At 40.5% G+C, this 23,259-nt stretch overlaps 1 protein-coding gene across 23 annotated transcripts in view; it reads right to left on the bottom strand.

Annotated features, from left to right (window-relative positions):
* Nucleotides 1–23,259, bottom strand: part of LOC146965358 (mitogen-activated protein kinase kinase kinase kinase 4-like) — a 107,545-nt gene that overhangs the window by 36,370 nt on the left and 47,916 nt on the right. For all 23 annotated transcript variants that reach the window (XM_085764585.1, XM_085764587.1, XM_085764589.1 and 20 more), the window contains exons 3-8: nucleotides 20,599–20,655; nucleotides 7,005–7,130; nucleotides 3,248–3,358; nucleotides 2,454–2,544; nucleotides 901–1,031; nucleotides 194–248 (exon numbers count right to left, since the gene is read on the bottom strand). In XM_085764585.1, the coding sequence (XP_085620711.1) occupies nucleotides 194–248; nucleotides 901–1,031; nucleotides 2,454–2,544; nucleotides 3,248–3,358; nucleotides 7,005–7,130; nucleotides 20,599–20,655 (571 nt within the window). The remainder of the gene's footprint in view (nucleotides 1–193; nucleotides 249–900; nucleotides 1,032–2,453; nucleotides 2,545–3,247; nucleotides 3,359–7,004; nucleotides 7,131–20,598; nucleotides 20,656–23,259) is intronic.

Genomic DNA, 23,259 nt, shown 5'->3' with positions numbered 1-23,259 from the left:
TACACCACTTATGACCTATCTGTCTGCAACAAACATCAACAAACCTAACCGGCACAGTGACGAATAATAACTCCTGCAGATCACAGTCTGAAAACAAGCTCAGATTTCTGCACTGTAATTATGCAAATGTGTCAGTATGACTTGTTATTCTCTGCCAAACAAACCAGCAGCAGGTGGGAGTGACTGTACTTACGTGGAGCTCCCTCAGCCATCTCTATGGCGGTGATGCCGCAGGACCACAGGTCACTCTGAAGGACAGAGGAGCAGAGTTTAGAGTTAGTTTATTACAGTGATGTTATGATCTGTTCCTACTGATCAGCTGCTGTTAAAGGGATAGTTCACCCAAAATTCAAATTTCACTCATTATCTCATGTCGACTAAGGGCTGGGAGAATTTTCAGAGTCCTCCGTGCCTTCTCGGAGTTACAGGGGGTCTCAGCGTAGCAGTGCATGTCCATATGACGGTTGCGAACGGAGCTCACTTTTCTTCGTCCAAAAAGACACACCAAAAAACATCCAAATACCTCCATAGTGCTCGTCTGTAATGTCCGCCTTGTATTGAAGCCCCAACATTGCTCCGAAAAAAATTAAATAAGTCTATGTTTTAAGCTTGTTTGTAGCGGAAGCTCCCAGTGTTGCTCTGCCGGAATCTCGCGCGGTTTGTGGAGCCGTGAACTGGGCGTCAATACAAATCGCGCAAGATTTGGACGGACCAGGAAGAGCAGTGTTGGGAGCTTCCGCTACAAACAAGCTTAAAACATAGACTTATTTAATTTCTTTTCGCAGCCGTCATATGGACATGCAGTGCTGCACGGAGCCCCGCTGTAACTCAGAGAAGGCGAATTTGAATTTTTGGTGAACTATCCCTTTAATGTGTAGGAGATCCTGTCTTTATTCTTACCCTGTAGTCGTAGGTGGCATCGGGGTTCTCATCACAAGCGATGACCTCTGGAGCCATCCAGTACGGTGTCCCGATGAAGGTGTTCCTCCGGCCGACTGTCCGGTCCAGCTGAGCGCTCACACCGAAGTCCACTGAGGGGAAAAAAAAAACAACATTAATGTTTTATACTATCTGGAAAAACTCACCTTCACGTTAAAAGGGTAAATATCTAATTTTTGACAGTATGTGGAGATCTTTTATGGTGTTCTTAGAGGGGAGGAAAGCATTGGAGGCATGTTCCCCCTGTATGTAAACCATCAACAAATTAAATTACCATGTATTTGTTATACGTCTGTTTTTTTGTTTTTCACTCTTTTTATATTTTATTTGAAATGCTTTTCTCTAAGGGAGTTGACGGATTATTTATGTTTTAGACTGTGCAAAATAACACATGCTACTGCCCTGTGATGTTTATCTCATTGAAGATGAGCCTTATTGTGATAGTTTTGTTTTGCACCTGTATTATATCTTGTTGTAGTTTGATTATTTATTCTGAAAATTAATAAACACACTTGTTGAAGAAAAAAAAAAATGTTCTCTGGTTTATGGTGAGTTTGTATGATCAGTTAATGGTGAGACAGATTCTGTGTGAAAGCCGATTTAACACCGGGGTCATTTAAGTTTCTGCCTCTGAGCCACATCAAAGATTCACTCTCTTGTCCTCGGACCATTGTTAATTTAAATTTCACTCTTTCTCTTTGTCACGTTGAAGCCGCCAACAACATGTAAAGGCCAAGGACATGTGGTTTACAGCGCGTGTCACAGGATAGCAGCAGAGGAACATCATTACTAATAATAATAATAATCTAATTGTAGATGTTAGTGAAATAAAAAAAAGATGAATGGAAGATTCATAAAAACGTCCAGATGCAGGGGATATTTTCAATAAAACCTCATGTTTGACAACTTAAAATATGAGGAAGATTAAAACAAGGACAACAAGGAAATATCCCAAATGGGAAACATTAGATTTTATTTGATTGGCACTAATGTTTTAATCATCCACAAATGACCAGACGTGGCCTGAAAATAAAAATGCATTTCATTTCTCTGTCCAGTTTTGCTCGTAAATATTCAGGCTGAACCAATCTGGGATTTTTCTGGCAGGATCATGAATGTTATAGCGTCATCGTGTGTGACTGAAAACAGACTTAAAAACTAAAAACGAGGCAGATACATCTTAGTTATGAGGTAACACAGTGTGTAATCCAACAAATTAGCTTATAGATACTTTATTAAATCAATAGATCGATAGATAGATCTAAATAGAAGCACAGCTCTACAGTATTTTTCCTTGTAGTACTGACTTACATACAGTCCCTTCACTGTCCTAATGCTGCAGTGGAAAAGGCCCAGTTGGCTCATGAACCGGTGCTGACTCAATATCTGGTGCTGCAGTGTGTTTTTTGTGTGTGTGTGTTTTTTTTTTCTTCCTCAGTCACTGGGTCCAGACCTCAGTGGAGGCCGAGCCGAGCTCTGGGTTTTACAGGCCCCAAAATCAAACCAACACGTACCCAGCTTGACCTCAGCGTTTTCAGTCAGCAGCACGTTCTGTCCCTTGATGTCACGGTGGATGACGTGATGAGCGTGCAGGTGAGCTAATCCCTGTGGAGACGAACCAAAAAAACAAAAAAAAGAACACATCCCATCACGTACACAGAAGAGCTTTGACAAAGATGTAGAAATATTGACTATATACTATGGAAATATAACATTTTGGTCATTTTGGTGTCTGTAAATGTAAAACTTGACTCGAATTTAATGAGGAAATCAATCAGTGTAAACCAAAGACTGTAATTAAAGACAGATACATCCTCCGTTGTGATGTCACCCACAGGTTTCTGAGTCTGACATCATCGTGTTGCCGGTACCTGACTCCACTGAACTAAAAACTGATCCAAAAATGTGTGTAGAGCCAAGACTTCACTCAACTGTCTCTCAAAGTGGCCACACCCTCAATTATGCAGAACTTTAAAGTCTTAATAAAATGAAAACAAGCGAGTTACATAAAAATTCAACCTCATACAGATGTAATGAAGTAGGAAATTAGCCACAGAGACCAAACGCAGAGTGTAAACATGATTATTTCTGCAGTCAAGTCAGACATTTTAACACAGAAGTCCACAGAGATCGAGTAGTAGTCTTTGTTTTTTCAGTTTTCTCTGTTATATGCAAGATCCCATTGCCTTTTTTTGTCCAATCACCCAGCTAAAACTCTGCCTTCACTTCCTATCTGTGTCAAAACCAAAACATCCCATCATGCTGCAGTGAAGTTAGTGTAGTGTCGAGCTGTGAACGAAGCACCGACCCTGAGGATCTCTCGGGAGATGTAGGCGATCCAGTCCTCCTTCAGCGTGTTTCCTTTGGTGTTCTTCACCAGGTCTGTGATCGAACCGGCGCCGCAGAACTCCATCACCAGCTGGAGACGACAGAGGACAGAGGACAGAGGACAGAGGACAGAGGACAGAGGACAGAGGAGAAAGGACAGAGGACAGAGGACAGTTAGAAGACTGGACCGGACTGTGTTACACAGAACTTCTGCTGAAGCTGTTACATAAACATTTTGGGTGTACCAAAATATCAATTCACATAAGAATCGCAAAATCTCATTTAATACGATTCAGAATCGATAGAAAATGTCCCAAAAAAGGCAGCATGTTTAACTGCACTATTTTTTTTAATAAAGAGGCACTTTTAATTTTGTTACTTAAGCAATATGTGATATTGCTTTTATGAAACAGTTTCAACAATTTCATCTAAGCATGGATAAATGTTTAAAACTCAATAAATGTGAAAAAGACACTTTAGTCGTTCTGTCTTGTAAAGCAGACTGTCAGTGTGCAAAGGATCCTCATGATCTACTCCAGACTGAAGCAGAAATCATTATGAATCAAATCGTTTTGAATTGAAAGTTGATTTTGAATCGAATCATAGCCCCAAAAATCAGAATCGAATCTAAATCGTGAGATAGTAAAAGATTCCCACCCCTAATAAAAAACAGCCACATTCACTTTGCAGCACGGCTACCTTCAGTCACCACATGAGACAATCAGTGGGAAAACGTGTCAGTCTCCATTAGTTCACACTTCTACTGTGCACTTTTCCTTTCAGGGAGCCACTGACTGAGACGGAGCTGCTGAATACAAACTCTGCTCCGTTTCTTTGTGCTTGAAACGCTCTCAGAGTATCTGGTGACAGGAAGTGGTGGCAGGAAAAAATCCACTTCCAACATGTTTACCCTTATGCAGTGATTGGAAACAGGAAACAGCGGGGCTGAAGGGAGAAGTGGTCTTCATGTGGGGGAAAAAAAACAAGAACGTTTCACAAACAACGAGCGACTTCAGCGGCTGATGTGCCGCGAGGACTAAACCGAACGCTGTGTGACGTCTCTGAAGAGCCGCTCGCCGCTGCTTCACATCAACACCCGTAGCTGCAGGGCTTCTAATGCACGTGGCACTGAAGTTACAACAACTCATCATGAAGTTAGTGAGAATATTTCTCTCCAACATAAAAACAATATACATCAGCAGCTGTGGATCAGGAGAGCAGGTCGTCCACTAATTGGAGGGTCGGTCGGTCGGTGGTTCGATTCCCGGCATCTCCAGCCTAAGTGAAGCATCCTAATAGCCTCAAAGCACTTCTGATGAATTTTTGGTGTATATGTGTGTGTGTGTGTGTGTGTGTGTGTGTGTGTGTGTGTGTGTGTGTGTGTGTGTGGCCTCCTATATAGTATATGAGGAGAACAGTCCTATGTGGATGTGTGTGCTGTGGTTTGTAATGTAAAGCACTCTGAGTGGTCGATGAGACTAGAAAACACCGTAAGTGCAGTTCATTCATCACTGTGACAGGCGGCTCTGTCTACTCACAGTACATGTCAGCTATAATGTAAAGACTGGTATAATATACAATAATCAAGTTTAAATCCAGTCTGTGTTTGTCTGCTGAGCTTTAAAACTCTCTAAAACTCACTAAAACTAAAACTTTTGTTAATTCTCTTAATGTTTTTTTTCATTATTCATTATTAATTAACTGTTATTGTTATTACTTATTTCTGGATGCCTGGTTTTTCTGCAGGGGATGAATTACAGTAAGTATATATCAATGTATCTTCTGTTGTTTTTTAACCACAGTTTGTTTGGCTCCAGTAACATCATTAAAGCAGAAGTAAGCGAAATATTTGTGTTAATATAAGTCTTAAATAGTTATATCTAACGCAGCATTAGCCAAAACGACCGGATCGCTTACTTCTGCTTTAACATCATATCCATTATATTAATACTGAATTGTTACCCAACCCTGGAGACTGTGGTTATTTTCATTAGACAATGAACACAGCTGAACAATGTACAGTTTGTATTTAAAAGGGATTTTTTTTTTTTTAAGAGAAGGGAACAAAAAATATTTGGATTTTGATCAGTGACAGATGGTCGTGATACGAGCAGGACGATCGGCCTCATCCAGGCTTTATATATATATATATATATATTTATATATATTTATACACTGTGCATTATCTTTAAATAAATCACTAAGCTCCTCATGGGTTGTGTCCAACATGGAGACTGAAATATAAACAACCTGGTCTTCTTCAGCAGGCCGAATGTAAAGAAAATGACACTTTCACTCTCTTACTCTCTCTTTATCTCTCTCTCTTACACACACACACACAGACACACACACACACACACACACACACACACACACACACACACAGCATGAAGCCATAACAGTGGGGGCTGTGAGTGAGGGGGTCGTTGAAGCAGCTGTAACAACAAATACAGACTCATGTTGTGGAGTGAGAGCGAGATCTCTCCTCTGCTGGGTCATAAAACCAGGTTCCTTCTAAACCCAGATCATATACATAAATCTCCCTCCTCCTCTACTCTCTCTCTTTCTTTGTCTCTTTCTGTTTTTTATTTTTTTATTTCTAAATTTATTTAGCACAAACATATCATTTAAAATAGTATGAATAATCATTATGATTGGGATGTGTGAAGGGGAGGTATGAAACCCAAAAGGGCTTATATGAAAACCTCACCCAAGAAGAACATATTCAAAAACCAAATTTGTTACAAGTAAAGACAAGAAAATAGGGAATAATTAAATGATATCGAAAAATAAGTAGAAAAAGTAAGTGATTATACAGTAAATATAGGAAAGAAAGTACAAATACATACAGTACATGAATGAATAATGCAAAACAATGATAATAAATGTAATAATGAGAAGAAAAAGAAAAAAAGATGACAATAAATGTCTTATCATGTTTGATGGTACACAGTTTGACTGACGAGGTACTTTTTGAGAGCTTTTTTAAATTATATTAAATAAATATTTTTTTCAGATAACGTATTGTTTCTTTTTAATTTAGTGCTGTTTCTTAATTTGGTCTCATTTGTTTAGTTTGTTTCCTCTTCTGTCTTTTTTCACTGTTTTTAAGATTTGTTATGTTTCTGTATTGCTTTTGTCTTCTCTTTCTTCTTCGTCTTCTGAGAGAACAGAGCCATCGAAGGCTGTGACGCTGGGAAAACACATTTGTTATTGTCTGAGAGTAATAAAGTGTGTGAACCGATGTGCTGTGTGCAGCCATATTAACTCTGTATGAAGTCCTGATGGGCTGTCGCCAGGTCGAGACCCTCGTCTGTGGAGGCTGATGAGCTGAACAACACTACAAGTTCACACATGTTGTACATATGGAAACACCCAATAATTCATTCAGATCATCATCATTACACTGATCTATTACATTCTGATCCAAAACTGTTGTCCAGCATGAGTTGTTGAACTACATTTTCTTTTTTTAATGAAAATCTGTTTTAATTATCGTCTTAATGAGAACCAGGAGGGAGATGTTTTGTCCACATCCTGCTGGTTTTTGTTTCTGCCTGATTTAAAACTTTATGAGACGACACGCAATGAAACGCTTTGATGATTTTCGTTTTAAAGTAAAAAATCTGTCTCATCCTGCTCCGCTTTGTTCCTCAATATGCTCTTATTTAAACTGGCTGTGTGTTTAAGTGTAGAGGTTGTGATTGGTTGGCAGACGCTACAGTACAATAACTCACCCAGAGCTGGTCGTCGTGACCCGGAGGACTTTTTTTGATGAAGGCTCCATAGTAGGTGGCGATGTTTCTGTGGTGGGAGTACTTCTTCAGCATGTTGATCTCCAGCTTGATTTCCTCCTCTTCATCCTACGAGACAGAGAGAAATAGAGAAATAGAGAGAAGGAGAGAAATAGAGAGAAGGAGAGAGACATTAGTGTGGAAACAATTATATGAACTAATGGAGCAGATCAAAACTAACAGACTGGATCAGGTTGTTGCAGGTGGAGACTCAGAGTCTGCACCGTGATACTTCAACAGTTATTACTGGACTGAAGGTGAGACAGTGACAGGTGGTTTAAAAAAAATGTTGTTATGATGTTATTGATCACTGCTCTGTGATTGATGAGCTCTGGCCTATGATACTGTGCTCTAACCTCATGTTTCAGCTTGTTATAAGAAACTCACACAGACATTTATTGTAAGTGATGCCAAAGATCTCCTAGTTGATCTTCTTATACGTGAGGATTGCTGCTTTTCCCCATTTCATGTAACTTCTCTCTGTATCTTTTGATTTTAGAATAGAATAGAATAGAATAGAAAAGAATGCTTTATTGTCATTGTAAATAGTGAAACAACGAAATTAGTTAAGGATACCCAAACCATAGTGTAACAATATGACAAAATATAAGACAATAAAAATAAATATAAAAGTGGTAACATATAAAATACAGTAGATACAATATACTAAAACTATAACTATAAACTGAGTCTATAAGTCAAAAACAAAGAGTTATGGAAAATAATAATAATAATTATTTTTTTTGTTTTTTGTTTTTTTATATTGATACGATAAGAAATGAACCTTTCAGTGCTGTATTATCATTCAGAGATTCAGTCATTTGCTGCAGAACTAATATTGAATCTTATATCATTTGTCATGACAGCATCACCTTTTGCCCAGTACGGTCAGTTTTTAATGCTGGAAGTCAAACTGCTTCCTTTAAATCACGGAGAGCTGATTTTAAACTAGACACATACTGTAGAGAAGTATTGAAAAACAAGAATATCTATGGTATTTTGAGGCCAGCTGATGATTTTCACACTTTATCTGCATGTTATTCAACAGCCTGATCCTCCTCTGTGCAGTGTTATAGAAGTAGTAAAGAAAAAATTAAGTAATGAAGCAACTAAAAAACAAACTATGACACTTTGAGCCACCAAAGCTGATGCTGGTTTTCAGAAACCAGAGATGCTGAGGAAACAAAACCTCTGTTCACACCAGTCTGACAAACGGATATTACTTCAAACAAAAAAACTCAGATAGATCCTGAACTCCAGCTCCACCAGGATATTACAGGTCCGACTCCGACTGACAAACACATGTAGAACAAGATGGAGTGATTATTTCTCAATCATTGCGGCATCACTGAAGCTCTGTGACATTTATTTGCAAGTACTTTGCATCAGCCGAGCTCCGTGCGTCTGCTCCTCTCATCTCACCGGGCCGACCGGGGCAGACATGACATGACATTTCCACTGTTATCACAGCCGGTCGATAAGCAGCAGCGTGACGGGCCGGCGGCCGCGGCCCCCAGACTCACAGAGAGTCCACAAAGGAAAACCAGCGAGAGCGGCGACGGGTTTGGCTTCTCGTATCGACGCTCGTGACATTTTGGCAGTTTGTAGTAGAAATGTAAACAGCTGCATCGTCCACACACACTGAGACATCTTAACATCTGGATTTCCTCTGTTTTTAAGGGAAATAACAAGTTTACTGTAAAGAATAGACTGGATCTAATTCTGTTATAACAGCAGATTAATGCCAATTGATAAAAAAGTATGAGTAAAAGTTTAAATCTTACCTCCTATTCTACTTTGAGATTTCAAAAAATTATATAAAAAAAATATGAATAGCAGAGCAGACCTCTGTCACAAGCACTTTATCTCTATTTTTTTTAGCAACAAAATTGTATTAAACACATATCAGTGCTAATTCTTATCTTATCCTTATTATCTTATTATCTCTTATTAACCATCATATCCATACCTGCATCTTGTGTGTCTTTGCCTAATATGGTGATATTTGTCCCACACTGAGACACAACTTTTAATCTCCTTATAATGCACTGAAGTTCAATTGTTGTTCAAGAAAATAATGTATAATGAGTTCATGAGAATGATGAGAAACGTGTAAGTCCAGTGCAATCAAGACAATAATATTAAAATAAGAGTAAAACAAGACTCATATCGTGACTTGAGGGGCGAAAACGCTTCGTGGTAGAAATGCTCTTGAGCTGAGAATACTGTATGATGCATTCAGGGGACGAAAAACAAGCAGCTGAAGAAAAGAAGCTCCTCTGAGAAAGTCTTCAGACCGAGCTGAGCTGAAGCTACTGACTCATGCGATGGGACTCGAACAGGAGCCAAGACCAGACCGTGGGGTGTGAAGTTATTTAAGAATAAGTCTTTTAACTGCAGGAGGCACATTAACTCCTGGCTGTAACGCAGCTGTAATAAATAAATACGGCTGAATTAATGCTGCCTGACTGCAGAGACCTTCACATTTATCTCTGCTCCCAGCGACTCACTCTGCTGCTGTCAGCTCCAGTCGGGGCCTGTCAACACCAACCGGGGTTCGTCTTGTTTATTTCTTTTTTTATTTTATTTTAAAAACAGGAAGCGCTAAGAGTTATGCGTGTGAGTTTATTGTGAGAAACCGGAGCTCACGCGTCTTATCGAGCGCCGCAGCTGCGAGAAGCAACAGATGACAGGCAGCCGGCGTCTGGCCTGACATTTCTGAGCGGGGTCCAGAGGTTAGAGGGCGGCTCTGCCAAAACTTGAGCATTTAAAGATGAAAGATGCGTTCGCTGTCTATAAATCACATCACCTGCAGCTCAGTAACACTATCTCTGAAACACAGAGCAGCGAGACGACCAAACTTATCTGTGATTATTCCTAAAGCTGCCGTCAGTCATCTGGAGGGAGAGAGAGAGAGAACGGCTCATACGTCCTCGTCAGGTTCTGCCACTAACTATTTTTTGCACTGTAAGCTGTTATTACTGTGACAAGCTGCTTCTATAGAGACGTCTGCTGTTTGCAGCTAAAAATAAAGAGGTTCAAGTATTACTCATGCTCACAAGATGTTTAAAGGGATAGTTCAACACTTTGGAAAATTGGCCCATTGCCATAATCCCTACAGTCATAGCAGTAGGTTCGTTACCTTTAATTGTCGGTGCAAGCTATTTTTAGAACGGCGGAGCAGAGCCGCGAGCTGCTCAGAGCTACGCTACAGAGGCTCATGGGATTTCTTGGTTTCCCTCATCAAACTCATCAAATACACAATCCAACAACTCCACAACGCTCTGGTGGACAAGTTGTGAGCTGCACATTCACCACGCTATGAGATAATAACACAACGTTACCACACAGAGTTGTTTTAGAGGGAAATACAGAGACTGTTGATGTAAAACTGTCCCTGAAGGCAACGCGCATCAGTGGTTTTGCATTAATTTACCTCGAAAACAGCTCTGTCTGGTAACGTTCTGTTATTATTAAGTTACGAGACAGAGTTGTTTTAGAGGGAAATTCATGCAAAACAGCTGATGCACGTTCATTTCAGGGAAAGTTTTTCATCAATCAGTCTCTGTATTTCCCTCTAAAACAACTCTGTGTGGTAACGTTGTGTTATTATCTCATAGCGTGGTGAATGTGCAGGTCACAACTTGTCCACCAGAGCGTTGTGGAGTTGTTGGATTGTGTATTTGATGAGTTTGATGAAAAGAAATCCCATTAGCCTCCACGGCGTAGCTCTGAGCAGCTCGCGGCTCTGCTCCGCCGTTCTAAAAATAGCTTGCACCAACAATTAAAGGCAACAAACCTACTGCTATGACTATAGGGATTATTATGGCAATGGGCCAATTTGCCAAAATGTTGAACTGTCCCTTTAAAGGACGCGGGAGGTTTTTTCATACACCACAAAGAGAGAGAGAGAGAGAGAGAGAGCGATCTGCCTGTTATTTATTCTGCATTAATCTGCTGCAGTTTGAGGAGTTCAGCAGGAGTGTGCGGACTGCCTGTAAAGATGACGGGGTCAGTCGGTCATCCAGCCCGTCAGCCAATCCCCTTGAGTCACCGTCAGTCAGCCCGCCAGTTGGTTACCGCTGCAGCCAGCCAGCCAGTCATTTAGCCGGGCAGCCGGCCAACCAATCACTCAGGAGGCCAACAAACCAGACTGCAGGCCGGCCAGTCCTTCTGTTAATCCACTCACCGCCGCCGCTACCACCACCACCATCATCATCATCATCATCATCATCATCATCATCAGCAGCAGCAGCAGCAGCAGCAGCAGCAGCAGCAGCAGCAGCAGTCAGTCCAACCAGTCACCAAGCAGGTGAGTCACTGGACCTGTCACTCAACCAGTCAGTCAGATACATAAACACAGCAGCAGCAGCAGCAGCAGCAGCAGCAGCAGCTCCAGGAGATGTTCAGGAGAATCAGCTCACACAGACACACAGACCTTCCTGTGGTCGCCACTACAGCCCGTCGCCCACTAACTGTCAGTCATGTGAACGTTTTTGGAACGACGCAGCGTAATTACAGATCCCAGTGGCCAGACTGGAGGAGGAGGAGGAGGAGGAAGAGGAGGAGGAGGAACGCAGCCGAAATGTTCGTCCTCCACGGGACACGAATAGAGCTGCAACATTACAGCCGAAAGAGGGAGAGAGAAGAACAAACACGTCCGACCGACCGACGACAGAACATAACAACGATGACGCTGGTCATGAGAAAACACAACGAGGAGGAGGAAGAGTGAAATCCTTCTCAACTCACTTGACTCGGAAAATAAGTTAAGAGTCAACAGTCGTCTGTTAAATTGTGTTTCTGTTAACACCAAACATCCAGATGAGCTACTGAAAAGTGTCACACACAATAAGAGAAGTCGCCGTCCGGCCCCCTTTTTTTTTTTTAGCAAGATGGTGACAGTAACTTTAGAAACTTTAGAAAAGGACGTTATTTTCACCAGTGTTTGTTTGGATTCTGCAAAAAGTGCTGAACTGATTTGCACCAATCCAAGATGGAGGTGCTGGGTCGTGGGTCTGCAGAGAACCTGATCAGCCCTGAGGTAGATTTATCAACACTTTATGATATTTCACCTTGTTGGATGGAGGTTTCTCAAATGCCTCAGTATTGATTGTTAACCTTGAACACAACTGTACACTTAAGACATTTTGCCTAAAATATAATGACAGTATTCAACCTTCAATGTGTCTTCATAAAAAATCTCAATCAGTCCTGTTTGTCTTGTCGTCATAGCTCAGAATCTGATCCGTGTAACTAAATCATGAATTCCCCAAAGTCCGGTCTCGGTTTTCTTGTTTTGTCCAAAATCAAAAGTGAATTAATTTACATGAATCTGAAATCACAGAATCAGCAGCAAATCCTCACATGTGAGAACCTGGAACCAAGAGCTAGACGGGTATTTAATCCGTTATCTGAACAAAACTGTTGTTTGATCAATGACTTTGACTGATCGACACAAAAATTCAGGCCCAGTCAGTTGTTGCCATTGACGACGCTGAGCCAGTTCAGACCTCAGTCTGTCAGAAAGCATCATTTAAATTCAACTGAGACAACACACACACACACACACACACACAGACTGATGTGTGTGTGTGTGTGTGTGTGTGTGTGTGTGTGTGAGATGGATGGACAGAAAATGACCTGCAGGTCAGGATGCAGCTGCTTGGACAAGGAGACAGTGACATCATCCTCTCTCTCTCCTTCTGTCTCTCTCTCCGTCTCCATCTTGTTTTTACAGCGTCCATTTATTGTGGACACACATCGTCTCTGTCCCTCTCGTCCTTGCAGCATCACTTTCCATTACCGTCTCCTATAATGACTTTAGTCCCATGCATGTCCATGTGTCCCATCACTATGACACCACACCCCTCTCTCCCCCTCCTCTCTCTCTCTCCATCCCTCTGTCTCCCTCTCTCTTTCTTTCTCAATCTCTCAATTTCCCTGAACTATAAATTCACAGTCAGTCGTTCAAAACAAGGCGTCCTGAAGCTACTCATTATCATTCCTGGGCATGAAATGGTGGGGAGACTCGGCGGCGGCCATATTGCTGCTGTAGAAGTATTACAGCTCACAATGTGAAGGGACTCGCGGCCGCAGGATGGAGGAATAATGGAAAGTGGGAGCTGAGTGGGAGTGGGAGGGAGAGGCTTTGGAGAGGTCGAACACCGCCGCCATCCCATCATATCTGAAGAAGCTCAATCAAGTTAATGTTAGTCCCTATTTTCTTAATCAATAATAAGTAGATCTGGATTAGGGTGGCTTTTAATTGTTATATAGTTTTAATCTGGAAAACTTTGTGTAAAAATTCTTCTTACATCATCGCACTTTTCCTTTTGCTCCCTTCATATTTACTATGACCACTAGATGTCGCCTAGCAACAAAATGTAACTATGGGTCACTGTCGGTGTTGGGAATACTTATATTTTACATACAAATCTATAGATAAGTGCAGTATTGATGTGTGTAAAATCACTCCTTTGTGTCGTCCTGATAAGAGTTTCCTTCAGGAAAATAAAGTTATTTTATCTTATAATATCGTGCTGCAAAACCTATGAGACTGAATCATTTTTGCTGAAGCTGAAGAAGATAAATCTCCGCCATCCACGAATCTTACAAAAATAAAGGATAAATTTCAGCTGAAGCCGATATTATAAGATAAGATAAGATTTATTTGTCACATACACAATTATACATAGTACAATGTGAAGTGAAGTGTTATCGTGCCTCCAGGAATAATAAAATAAAAAGACAGTGCAAGATACAAGATTGTAAGATATATAGATATGAAATATGAAAAAAGCAAGTGTTGCATAAATATAAAGTACTATAATATATGTGCATAAAGTGAGAGTGTGCTGATGTGCAAATGTTGAGAGTCCAAAAGAAAGAGAAGTCCAAAAAAAACTATGAGGCTCAGACTCAGTCACTGTCCAATCAACATTAACTTTCTCTTTTTGTTTCCCTCCACTGCGCCTCAGTAAGAAAACACAGAGCGGGACCCCACCCCACTAACCTCCTCCAACCGCTGCAGCCTCATACAGCCGAGACTGTGGACTTTGTTCCCCGTCATTTACATTATACATCATAACTCATGTTTTTTACATTTAGAGCCAGTAAAAGAATTATAGTGACCTGTGATACTTTCAATACACAAATGGGCAAAACTGAAGTGATTTAAGAGCAAAACTTTAACGTCCTGCTTTAAATCATGTTTTTGTGTGAGGACAGTGAAACCACTACGTCCATATGTTAAAAAAACAACAATTCTGAATATATTTTAGAAATACAAATTATTATTATTATAGGGCTGTCAACCAGTGGATGAATATTTAATCGATGGACCTTAAAGAGACGTGTTTTAAGTGTTTATTGATGGACAAATGCTGCGTAATGCAAAATGTAACTTCATTATACATTAACACAAAACAATATAAATATTGTCCAGAGTCCCTAAAAGGCCTTAACTGCATTTGGCATAAAAAAATAAGATCAAACATTAACATGACGTCTGAGTAGAAACTGTTAGCAGAGACGGTTTAGCTTGATTCTTATTTATGAATTAAACTATGGGACGGGGTCAAAGGTCAATAAACAGAACATGTGTTCATCGCATGTCAAAAGAAAAAGTGGTTTGCATTAATGTATTTCTATCTATCTGTTATTAGAATTGGTGTAACGTTAGACTTCTTTTCCAATATTTGTGATAATCAATCTTGATACATATTTGACCTGTTGGTGACACTAGAAAAGTCAATTAGTCCTTGGTTCATCCTCTGCAGAGCCTGAACATCTCAATGTTTTTGTTTTTTATCCAAACAGAGACGTTTGACTGTATCAATGCATTGAATGAAAACACAACATCTCCATGTTGATGAAATGCAGCTGGAGGCTGAAAATGTAGAATAAGAAAACAGATACTGAGAGTTTTCAGATGGATCTTTTCTAATGTTTCATTTGTTTTGTTTTATTGCTTCAGGCTCGTCTTCAACACCTTCCCACTTTTCACTTTCACAGCTCTGAGGACGGGGGAGGGGGGGAGGGAGGTGAGAGAGGCTTTAATGTGTCTGGTTTGTTTGATCGAAAGCTACAAATTACAGCGACACGAACAATTTATTCTGCAGTGGAAACAAAAAGTTGAACTAAAGATGAAGACGTTCGCTTTGGAGGGTTTTGGTTTTTTTTCCCCTTTTTCTTTTCGATTAATCAAGATTGATTTTTTCCATCCGAATCCCACTGGATTACATCAAGTCAGCAGCAGCAGAGACACACAGAGCTGCTGCAGCTTTTCTCTCTGCTCTCCGTCTCTCCTCTCTCTCTCTCTCTCTGTCCTTCCTTCCGATTTCCTGCTGGGATAACGATGACTTCACTCTTTCTCTCTCCTTGTCCACACCCACACATTTCTCAAAGAAAACAGAGTTGGGGGGGGCGACTAAATGAGCGACAGCTACTGAAGAAGAGAAGAGCGGAAGAAACAGGGGATGGATGCATCATAAGAGGACGGATGGATGGATGGATGGATGGATGGACGGACGGACGGATGGATGGATGGATGGATGGATGGATGGATGGATGGATGGATGAGCGAGGAGAGGAGAGGTGGCGGATGGAGGTAAAGAGAGATGCACGTGAGCAGTAATAGACACTCCCATAATCCCACTGCACTTCAGCTGAACCTTCTCACAGGAGGAAAAAAAAACTCCCTCATGGATCCAGCTCCTTATCTACGCTCTCTCTCTCTCTCTCTCTCTCTCTCTCTCTCTCTCTCTCTGTCTAAGGTTTCCCTCGCTCCCTCGCTCGCTGCCTTTCCTCGCTTCCTCAACACATTTAAGAGAAGATCACACTCGGAGAAGTCGAGTGTGTTCCCTATAGGACTGTGATACGCTGTCGACATGCACAGCCAATCACACGGAGGAGGAATAAATGAACAAAACCGTTGATTTTCCTTCCTTACAAGAGCTACACTGTGTAAAAGTAGGGCAACAGATTTTTACATCTTTATAATCTTATATATAAATCTGCTATTAGTCCTTAAAACATCCAAAACATAAAGATATTTAATTAGCTACAACTAGAGACAATACTTAATGAAAGATCAAAATATTAGAGTCATTTTCTTTCAAATAACTGTTTCACTTTTATATAAACAAAAGATCTTCTCAAGACATGTAACACTAACTGTAATAATAACTACACACTATAAAGCGGTGGATAAGCATTATTAATAAGCTCGCCTATATTGTCTTTAATGTATTCTCATGAATGATGGATTCAGCATTTATTTTAATCAAATATTATATCAATTACAAACCTGTTATTTATGTCATTGTTTCACAAGATCATTTATCAAAGTGTCAATAAATGATATTTGGATGAACATTAATGCTGCACTTATACAATGATTTAGACACATGTACTGATGGTAAATAGATGTTTTATTATAAATTAGCTTATTGATCGAGAGTTTAAACATTTACTGTTGTTATTATATTAACTACATACTGATACTGGTATCAATATAGGAAGAGTGCTTTATAAATGATGAATTAAGTATTTAATAATAATGTTTAACTAATGCTTAATAGTGCGTAGTTATTTAAAGTGCTGCTGCTTTCCTGTTGAATCACTGAGCTGCAAACATCTCACTGAATTTTTCAAAGATTTACACTAAAAACATTTACATTTTTATTTGATTTCCTGTTTGCAGCACATTAGCACCACATCACATTAACCCAACACTGTAGTGATGAGTATATATCTATATTTAAAGCTGTGTGATATTAAACATTACAATGTTTTCTCCTTCTCAGTCCTGCCTCTTGTGTTTCACTCATTGTCCACTCGCTCTTCCCTCCTCCCTCCCTCCCTCTCTGCTGCGCTGTATATGGAACAGGAAGTGGTATGTGGGTCAGAGCACATATGCTGAGGAACGCACAAGGAGTCGACAGTGGACACGGACGCACACACACACAACGACACACACATACACACAGGAGAGGAGATGTATAGCTGTGTTGTTTTGAATCTGTGACACGTGAGTGTATGAAAGGCTCCTGTGGTTCACTTCACTTCAGAGGTCCCACACTCACACATACAAATAAATGTTGCATGGGATTACTATGTGTGTGTGTGTGTGCATGTGTGTGTGTGTGTGTGTGTGTGTGTGTGTGTGTGTGTGTGTGTGTGCATGTGTGTGTGAATATCTGAAGCTTTCCCACTTCCTCTTCTTAACCGTCACTGTTGGCGAACGTCCAGACGAACTGAGTCTGTTTATTTTAGAAAACGGACGAACTCTGCGGTTGAAGCAGAGAAAATAAAAAAACGAACCGTCACGTCTTGAGTTTCTCCTCCGTGTGTGTTTCTCTTCAGTGATTCAGCTCGTGCGAACACACCAACACACACAAACACACACTCCTGTCGTACAGTCCTGATCCGTTCTCGTGTCCCGGCTCTAATCTCCACATCATTTCACCAGGGAGGATGAAGTAAATCAGTTAAATTAGCACCATCATCATCATCATCGGGCTTCAGCATTTAACTCTACTATTGAACTTCCTTTGATTTGAAATCTTAGTTTTTTCCCACAGTTCCTACTAAAATAGGAAAAAGGAAGTGGATGATACAGTCTGACTAATCAATACTCATTGTTTCATAAAAGGCTGCACAACATCATCCTGATCCTCCTCATGACATTTATTTCCTTTCCTCCCATTGTCCAACTGGATAAATCACTGATAAGGTTTGTGTTGATTGATGCAGTTTGGATATTTGACCATCATCATCGGCCCTGATCTCTGTGATTCTACGATCGGTCAGTCGACCTGTCAGAGCAGCAGGAATCAGCTGTGAGATGTGTTTCCATTAACGCAAACATCTGCACCAGCTGTTTGTTCTCACACCTGTCAGTTCCTCTACAGGAGACACAAGGTGCTGCTGGTTTACAGCCCCAAACATATACACACAATGTTGTCCATAAAGTTGGAATAAAATATATATTTTTTTTACCTCCTCTCATAAAATGATTGTGACAATGTGATTTATTCCTAATAGATGAAGTGTATATCTCCTAAAAACTGGTAACTGGGACTCAGTATGTAGTTATTGCACCTGGCCAAACCTGATTACTGATGTGTAGGGAAAAAAAGGGCAATGTGTCTGTTGTTGCCCATGAAGATGGAATAACTTTGTTTTCAGTGTATATAGATATAAGGGAGGTCATAACATGATAAAATAGAAAAAGAAAATGTATTTTTGTCAAAAGTTAAGTTTGATTTTTTTGATAATGTGTGTGAATGTGTGTGTGAATGTGATGTACTGTAAAGCGTTTTGAGTATCGTTAGAGGTTACAGCGCTATATAAATACAGACCATTTACCATAATGTGGGGAACTTTTGCTTTTATTTTGAAAGGACAGCAGAGAAAGAACATTACTACCTCCTTAGACATCTCAAGTCAGCCAGGTCATGAGGTCACGAGCAGACTTTGCTTTGTGGGGTCAAAAAATAACATAAGGCTGAAAACTGCTGCTTTCATCTATTAGAAATAATTTATACAATATCCAATAGTTCTGACATTGATTATCTAATGGATTATAAAGTCTATTAAGATGTAGTTAATATACTAATGAAGCACTGCGAACTGAGGCTGCATTACAACCACAGGAAGTCGAGGCACAGCACTGATGCTGAGAAGGAGAAGAACAAGAAGACGAAGAACAAGAAGAGGAAGAAGAAGAAGGATGTTGATGTTTAGAGTCAAAAGCAAAAACAAAACGTGTGACTCAAGCAGAAAACCACCGTCTCCTCCACACGTCTGTATAAACTGATTATAGATGATCAGATGTTTTGCTGCTTCCTGCCTGTTAAATATCACACAGACTCCATATATGAGTTATTCTACACGCCCGGCCCTAACAACAGGACTCTGTGTTAATTATAAGGTTTGTTTATAGATGCAGCTCAAACCACCGGGGTCCTGAAGGACAGACGGTCCACTCCTCTCCTGTGGTTCCTCCAGATTAAAGGATTTTCTGCCCCTGACGATGATGATGATGAGGATGATGATGATACACTCACTCATCTTTAAGGCGTCTGGGCAGGAAACGGTCAAGTGGCCTCAAGTATGTGTTTGTGAACATTTCTCTCACTCAGTTATTCATTCGATGATGAGTAACACGAAAGGAAGAGGAGGAGGAAGAGGAGGAGGAGGAGGAAAGAGAAAAAAGGCGCCACACAGTGTCGTCAGTGTGGAGGACGAACAACAGGCTCCAGTTTCAGAGGCAGACGCGGCTGCGGCCCCGTGGCTCTTTAAACCGCAGCACGCACCGTGGACTTCAACACACACACACACACACACAGTGTTCAATCTGTAAGACTATTGGCTGAGCCGCCCTCGGGAAATTGGAAATCAGTTGAGCTTTAAACACAAACTCAGCTTCATCCAATATAGAAAAAAAAGAGAAAACACTACTAAGAAGAAGGACGGAGGCTATATATGTGTGTGTGTGTGTGTGTGTGTGTGATTACACGTCTGAGCGTTCAGACTATTTCTGGAGAGAAAACATTGACATTAGGGTGTAGTAGAGCAGAGTGAGAGAGAGAGAGAGAGAGAGAGAGGAAGGGGAGTCGGGGAAACTGTTTGTTTTAGTGTTAACGGTTAAACTGAACGTCTGAGCTCAGAATTAGTTCTGATTTATTCTGTCAGATGTAATGAATCTGGATTTGGGATCAATTCCAAAAAAATCTGCAGAAGCCGTGGTGAAGTCTGGTCACGGCCGCCGACTCTGCTCATGCATTTTTCATGTTTCCATTCATGCATCTATACAGAGGGGAGATATTCAAACGGAGTTGTGCAAGACCAAGTCAGTGGTCGTTTTTTTTAGTTTTTTTTTTACCGTTACCTGTGGCAGAATAAAAAAAAAAAAACTAAATCCAACATGGCTGCCACAGTTCAGCCAAAATGAATCCATATGAGGCACTTGACTTAAATATCTCAAGTGGAAAAGTTTGGCTGGTGTTGTATCGCCAAGTATTGATCTTTTATTATATAGATTCTCAATAAAAATTGAAGTTTTTGGCCCTTGAAGTACTTTTTATGATCGGGTTGGTCAGTCTGTCCCATTTAACAAGAAGTAAATTGATTCAAGTGAGATGAACAGAATTCATCTGGTTAGGTAAAACATTTGTCTACAAAGTTTTCCTTTTGGGACAGAATTTGCAACTGAAAGAGGGAAATAATCACAAATGCATCACAATATGTTACTGCAATACTAATAGCACTAATATAATATCATAGGTGATATGATAATCCTGTGTTTTCCACTATTTGCGATTCAGATGATGCTCTTTAATCTTCTGCAGTGCTTTATTGACCCACAACTGGAGAATTAGCACAATTAGCAGTTTATCTCAATACTCTGGACTCCTGCAGATGGATGGATTTCAGTTTTCCTCTTTAAATTTGTACTTAATTTGGATGGAAACCTGACAACATAATGAGAACAAGTATCAGCAGCACACATTGACTTGAGTTGACTGACCTCTGTGACGTCCATGACCTTGATGGCCGCCAGTTGTCCTGTCTTGACATGTCGACCCTGGAGACAAAAAAAAAGAGAAGAGAAAAAACATGAGGAAACCTGCAATTTTTCTCTCCCATGGTCATTTACCAAACTGTGTGTCTATTGTTCAGATAAGAATAGAGCAGTTACAGGACAATTATGACACAATGAGACAATTACAATGGCACTTTTTTTTTTTTTTTTTAGTTTGGTTTAGTTCAAAGAAACCAGAAAGAGCGATGTGGTGGCCGTGCAAATTGTTGGTAGGAATCAGAAAAGCTTTTTTCCACAGGCTGAAGTAAACACACACAGGGTGATTCAGATGCAAAAAAAAGAAAAAAGAAACAGAGTCATAACGAGTCATTTTCCTCCACAATAGAGCAGAAAGTGACAGGCAACGCTCCAAAACCTTCTGACAGAGCGACTGTGTGCACACGGTGAAGGAATTAAAACACAACTCCACGTTCAAAATCCAAGTTTAGAGAAGAGATTTCAAGTTTGACCTGAGCTTTTATCACACTCACAAATCTCCTGAAATCTTAAAATCTTGCACACATCACAGGCCTAAAGAACATCTACATATAATATAGTAAATTTAACTTCCACTATTCAGGAGCATTTATCAGCAGCACATGCAGCCGCCAAAACACACACAAAAAACCCAAGACTGAACCCAACAGGAGGTCAGATCTTGATTTTGTTCCACAGTTTCTCACTGTATTTTAAAGTTCAAGTGTCTTACAGGAAATAAATCAGTTTTTGTCTTGTTAATTAAGAACTTTAAACTTTATCTATTTTCTTTTATTCTACTCTCTCTATGTTTAATGTTTTAAATAGTTTGTTTTTATGCTGTTCTTTTTGAATGTTTGTCTTTATGTAAAGCACATTGAGTTGCCTTGGTATGAAATGTGCTATATACTGTATAAATAAAGATGCCTTGTCTTGTTAATGCCCAAAACAGTGTCACAATAGTGTCAGTAGGTTACTTTATGTTTACCGTGTGTAACTGTGGCACTAGTTCTGCTGTAGTCTGTCTCTTCTGTTTGTTCAGGCTGTTGTGTCTATCTCATGTTTACACACTGAACCATGAGTGTGTGTGTGTGTGTGTCACCTACAACGGCCCCTCACCGATGTTTGTTTAAGACGCCTGTTGAACATATTAAAACCGGTTTTCACACCACAACAAGACCAGAGTGGTTCAGTTGTTTCTAATGATGCTACAATCTTAAATGGTTTTTACAGATGGAAAACTGGAGCAGAGAGAGACGGACAAAGAAAGTGTGAGTGAAAGTCTCTACGTGTGTGTGTGTGTCTGTGTGTCTGTGTGTGTGTGTGTGTGTGTGTGTGTGTGTGTGTGTGTGTGTCTGAACCGCCACATGATCATGTTTCCTTTGTGTGAAGCAGGACTGCGACACCTGAGCCACCAGCCCCTGCTCCTGAAAGAGTTGGCCCAGTCCACATAGTTTGAGTGATGACGGATTAGCCCATTTTGGTGTAAGCCACGGGGGACAAGTGTGCGTGTATATATGTGTGTGCGTGTATATATAGTATATGTGTGTGTCTGTATGTGTGTGTGTGTAGAGGCGGGGTTGGTGTAAAGGTCAAGGCTGATTGAGAGAGCGAACTGCAAAGATGACAAGGAAGCAAATCTCTGCTGGTGTCGACTGTGGGAACTCAGAGAGAGAGAGGAGGAGGAGGAGGAGGAGGTGAGAGAGGACGAAGCTGTCAGATGTCCAGAAAAAAAAAACAACCTAACAAGCAAACTGAGAATTAAAGAAGTAGTAAAGCTGGTGGAGGAGTGAGAGAGGACATGTGACATTTTTATAGTGATTTGTAAAGGTGGCAGCAGCAGAGTGGACTCAGAAAGACAAGTGGAGGTTGTGTCGAAGCTTATCAGCTCTAACACACAAAGAGAGAGAAGGGGGGGGGACAAAGAGCAGTGGGGAGAGGGGAGGAAGAGAAAGACAAACAGAGCAGTTTCAGTGCAGACGAGAGGCCGAAAATACAGTAACAAAGGGACCTGAACAGGATGTCTGAAAGTGAAAGTTATTTTAAAAGCTGAACAATATAAAAGGGGTCATGATAAACTGTGTTTATGAGTAAACAGAGACACACGTTTACTAGAAATTCATGTTTAAAAGCAAAAACTCCGGAGAAATGTTTCTTGTTTAAAATGTAAAGGAATTGATTATTTTAACCTTGAAGGGATACAGTAGTTCAACATTTTGGCAAATTGGCCCATTGCCATAATCGCTATAGTTATAGCAGTAGGTTCGTTACCTTTATTTGTCAGTGCGAGCTAACAAGAGTTGTTTTTCGAGGCAAATACAGAGACTGCTTGCTGGAAAACTGTCGCGCATCAGTGGTTTTGCATGTATTTCCCTCTAAAACAACTCTGTCTGGTAACGTTGTGTTATTATCTCATAGCGTGGTGAATGTGCAGCTCACAACTTGTCCACCAGAGCGTTTTGGAGTTGTTGGATTGTGTATTTGATGAGTTTGATGAGGGAAACCAAGAAATCCCATGAGCCTCCGTAGCGTAGCTCTGAGCAGCTCGCGGCTCTGCTCCGCCGTTCTAAAAATAGCTTGCACCGACAAATAAAGGTAACAAACCTACTGCTATGACTATAGGGATTATGG

This window comes from Trachurus japonicus, chromosome 21, assembly GCF_045865225.1.
Source record: "Trachurus japonicus isolate A0001 chromosome 21, Traja_1.0".
In the NCBI taxonomy this organism is placed as follows: domain Eukaryota; kingdom Metazoa; phylum Chordata; class Actinopteri; order Carangiformes; family Carangidae; genus Trachurus; species Trachurus japonicus.
The sequence above is the reverse complement of the archived record's forward strand: the minus strand, read 5'-3'. Positions and strand labels throughout refer to the sequence as shown.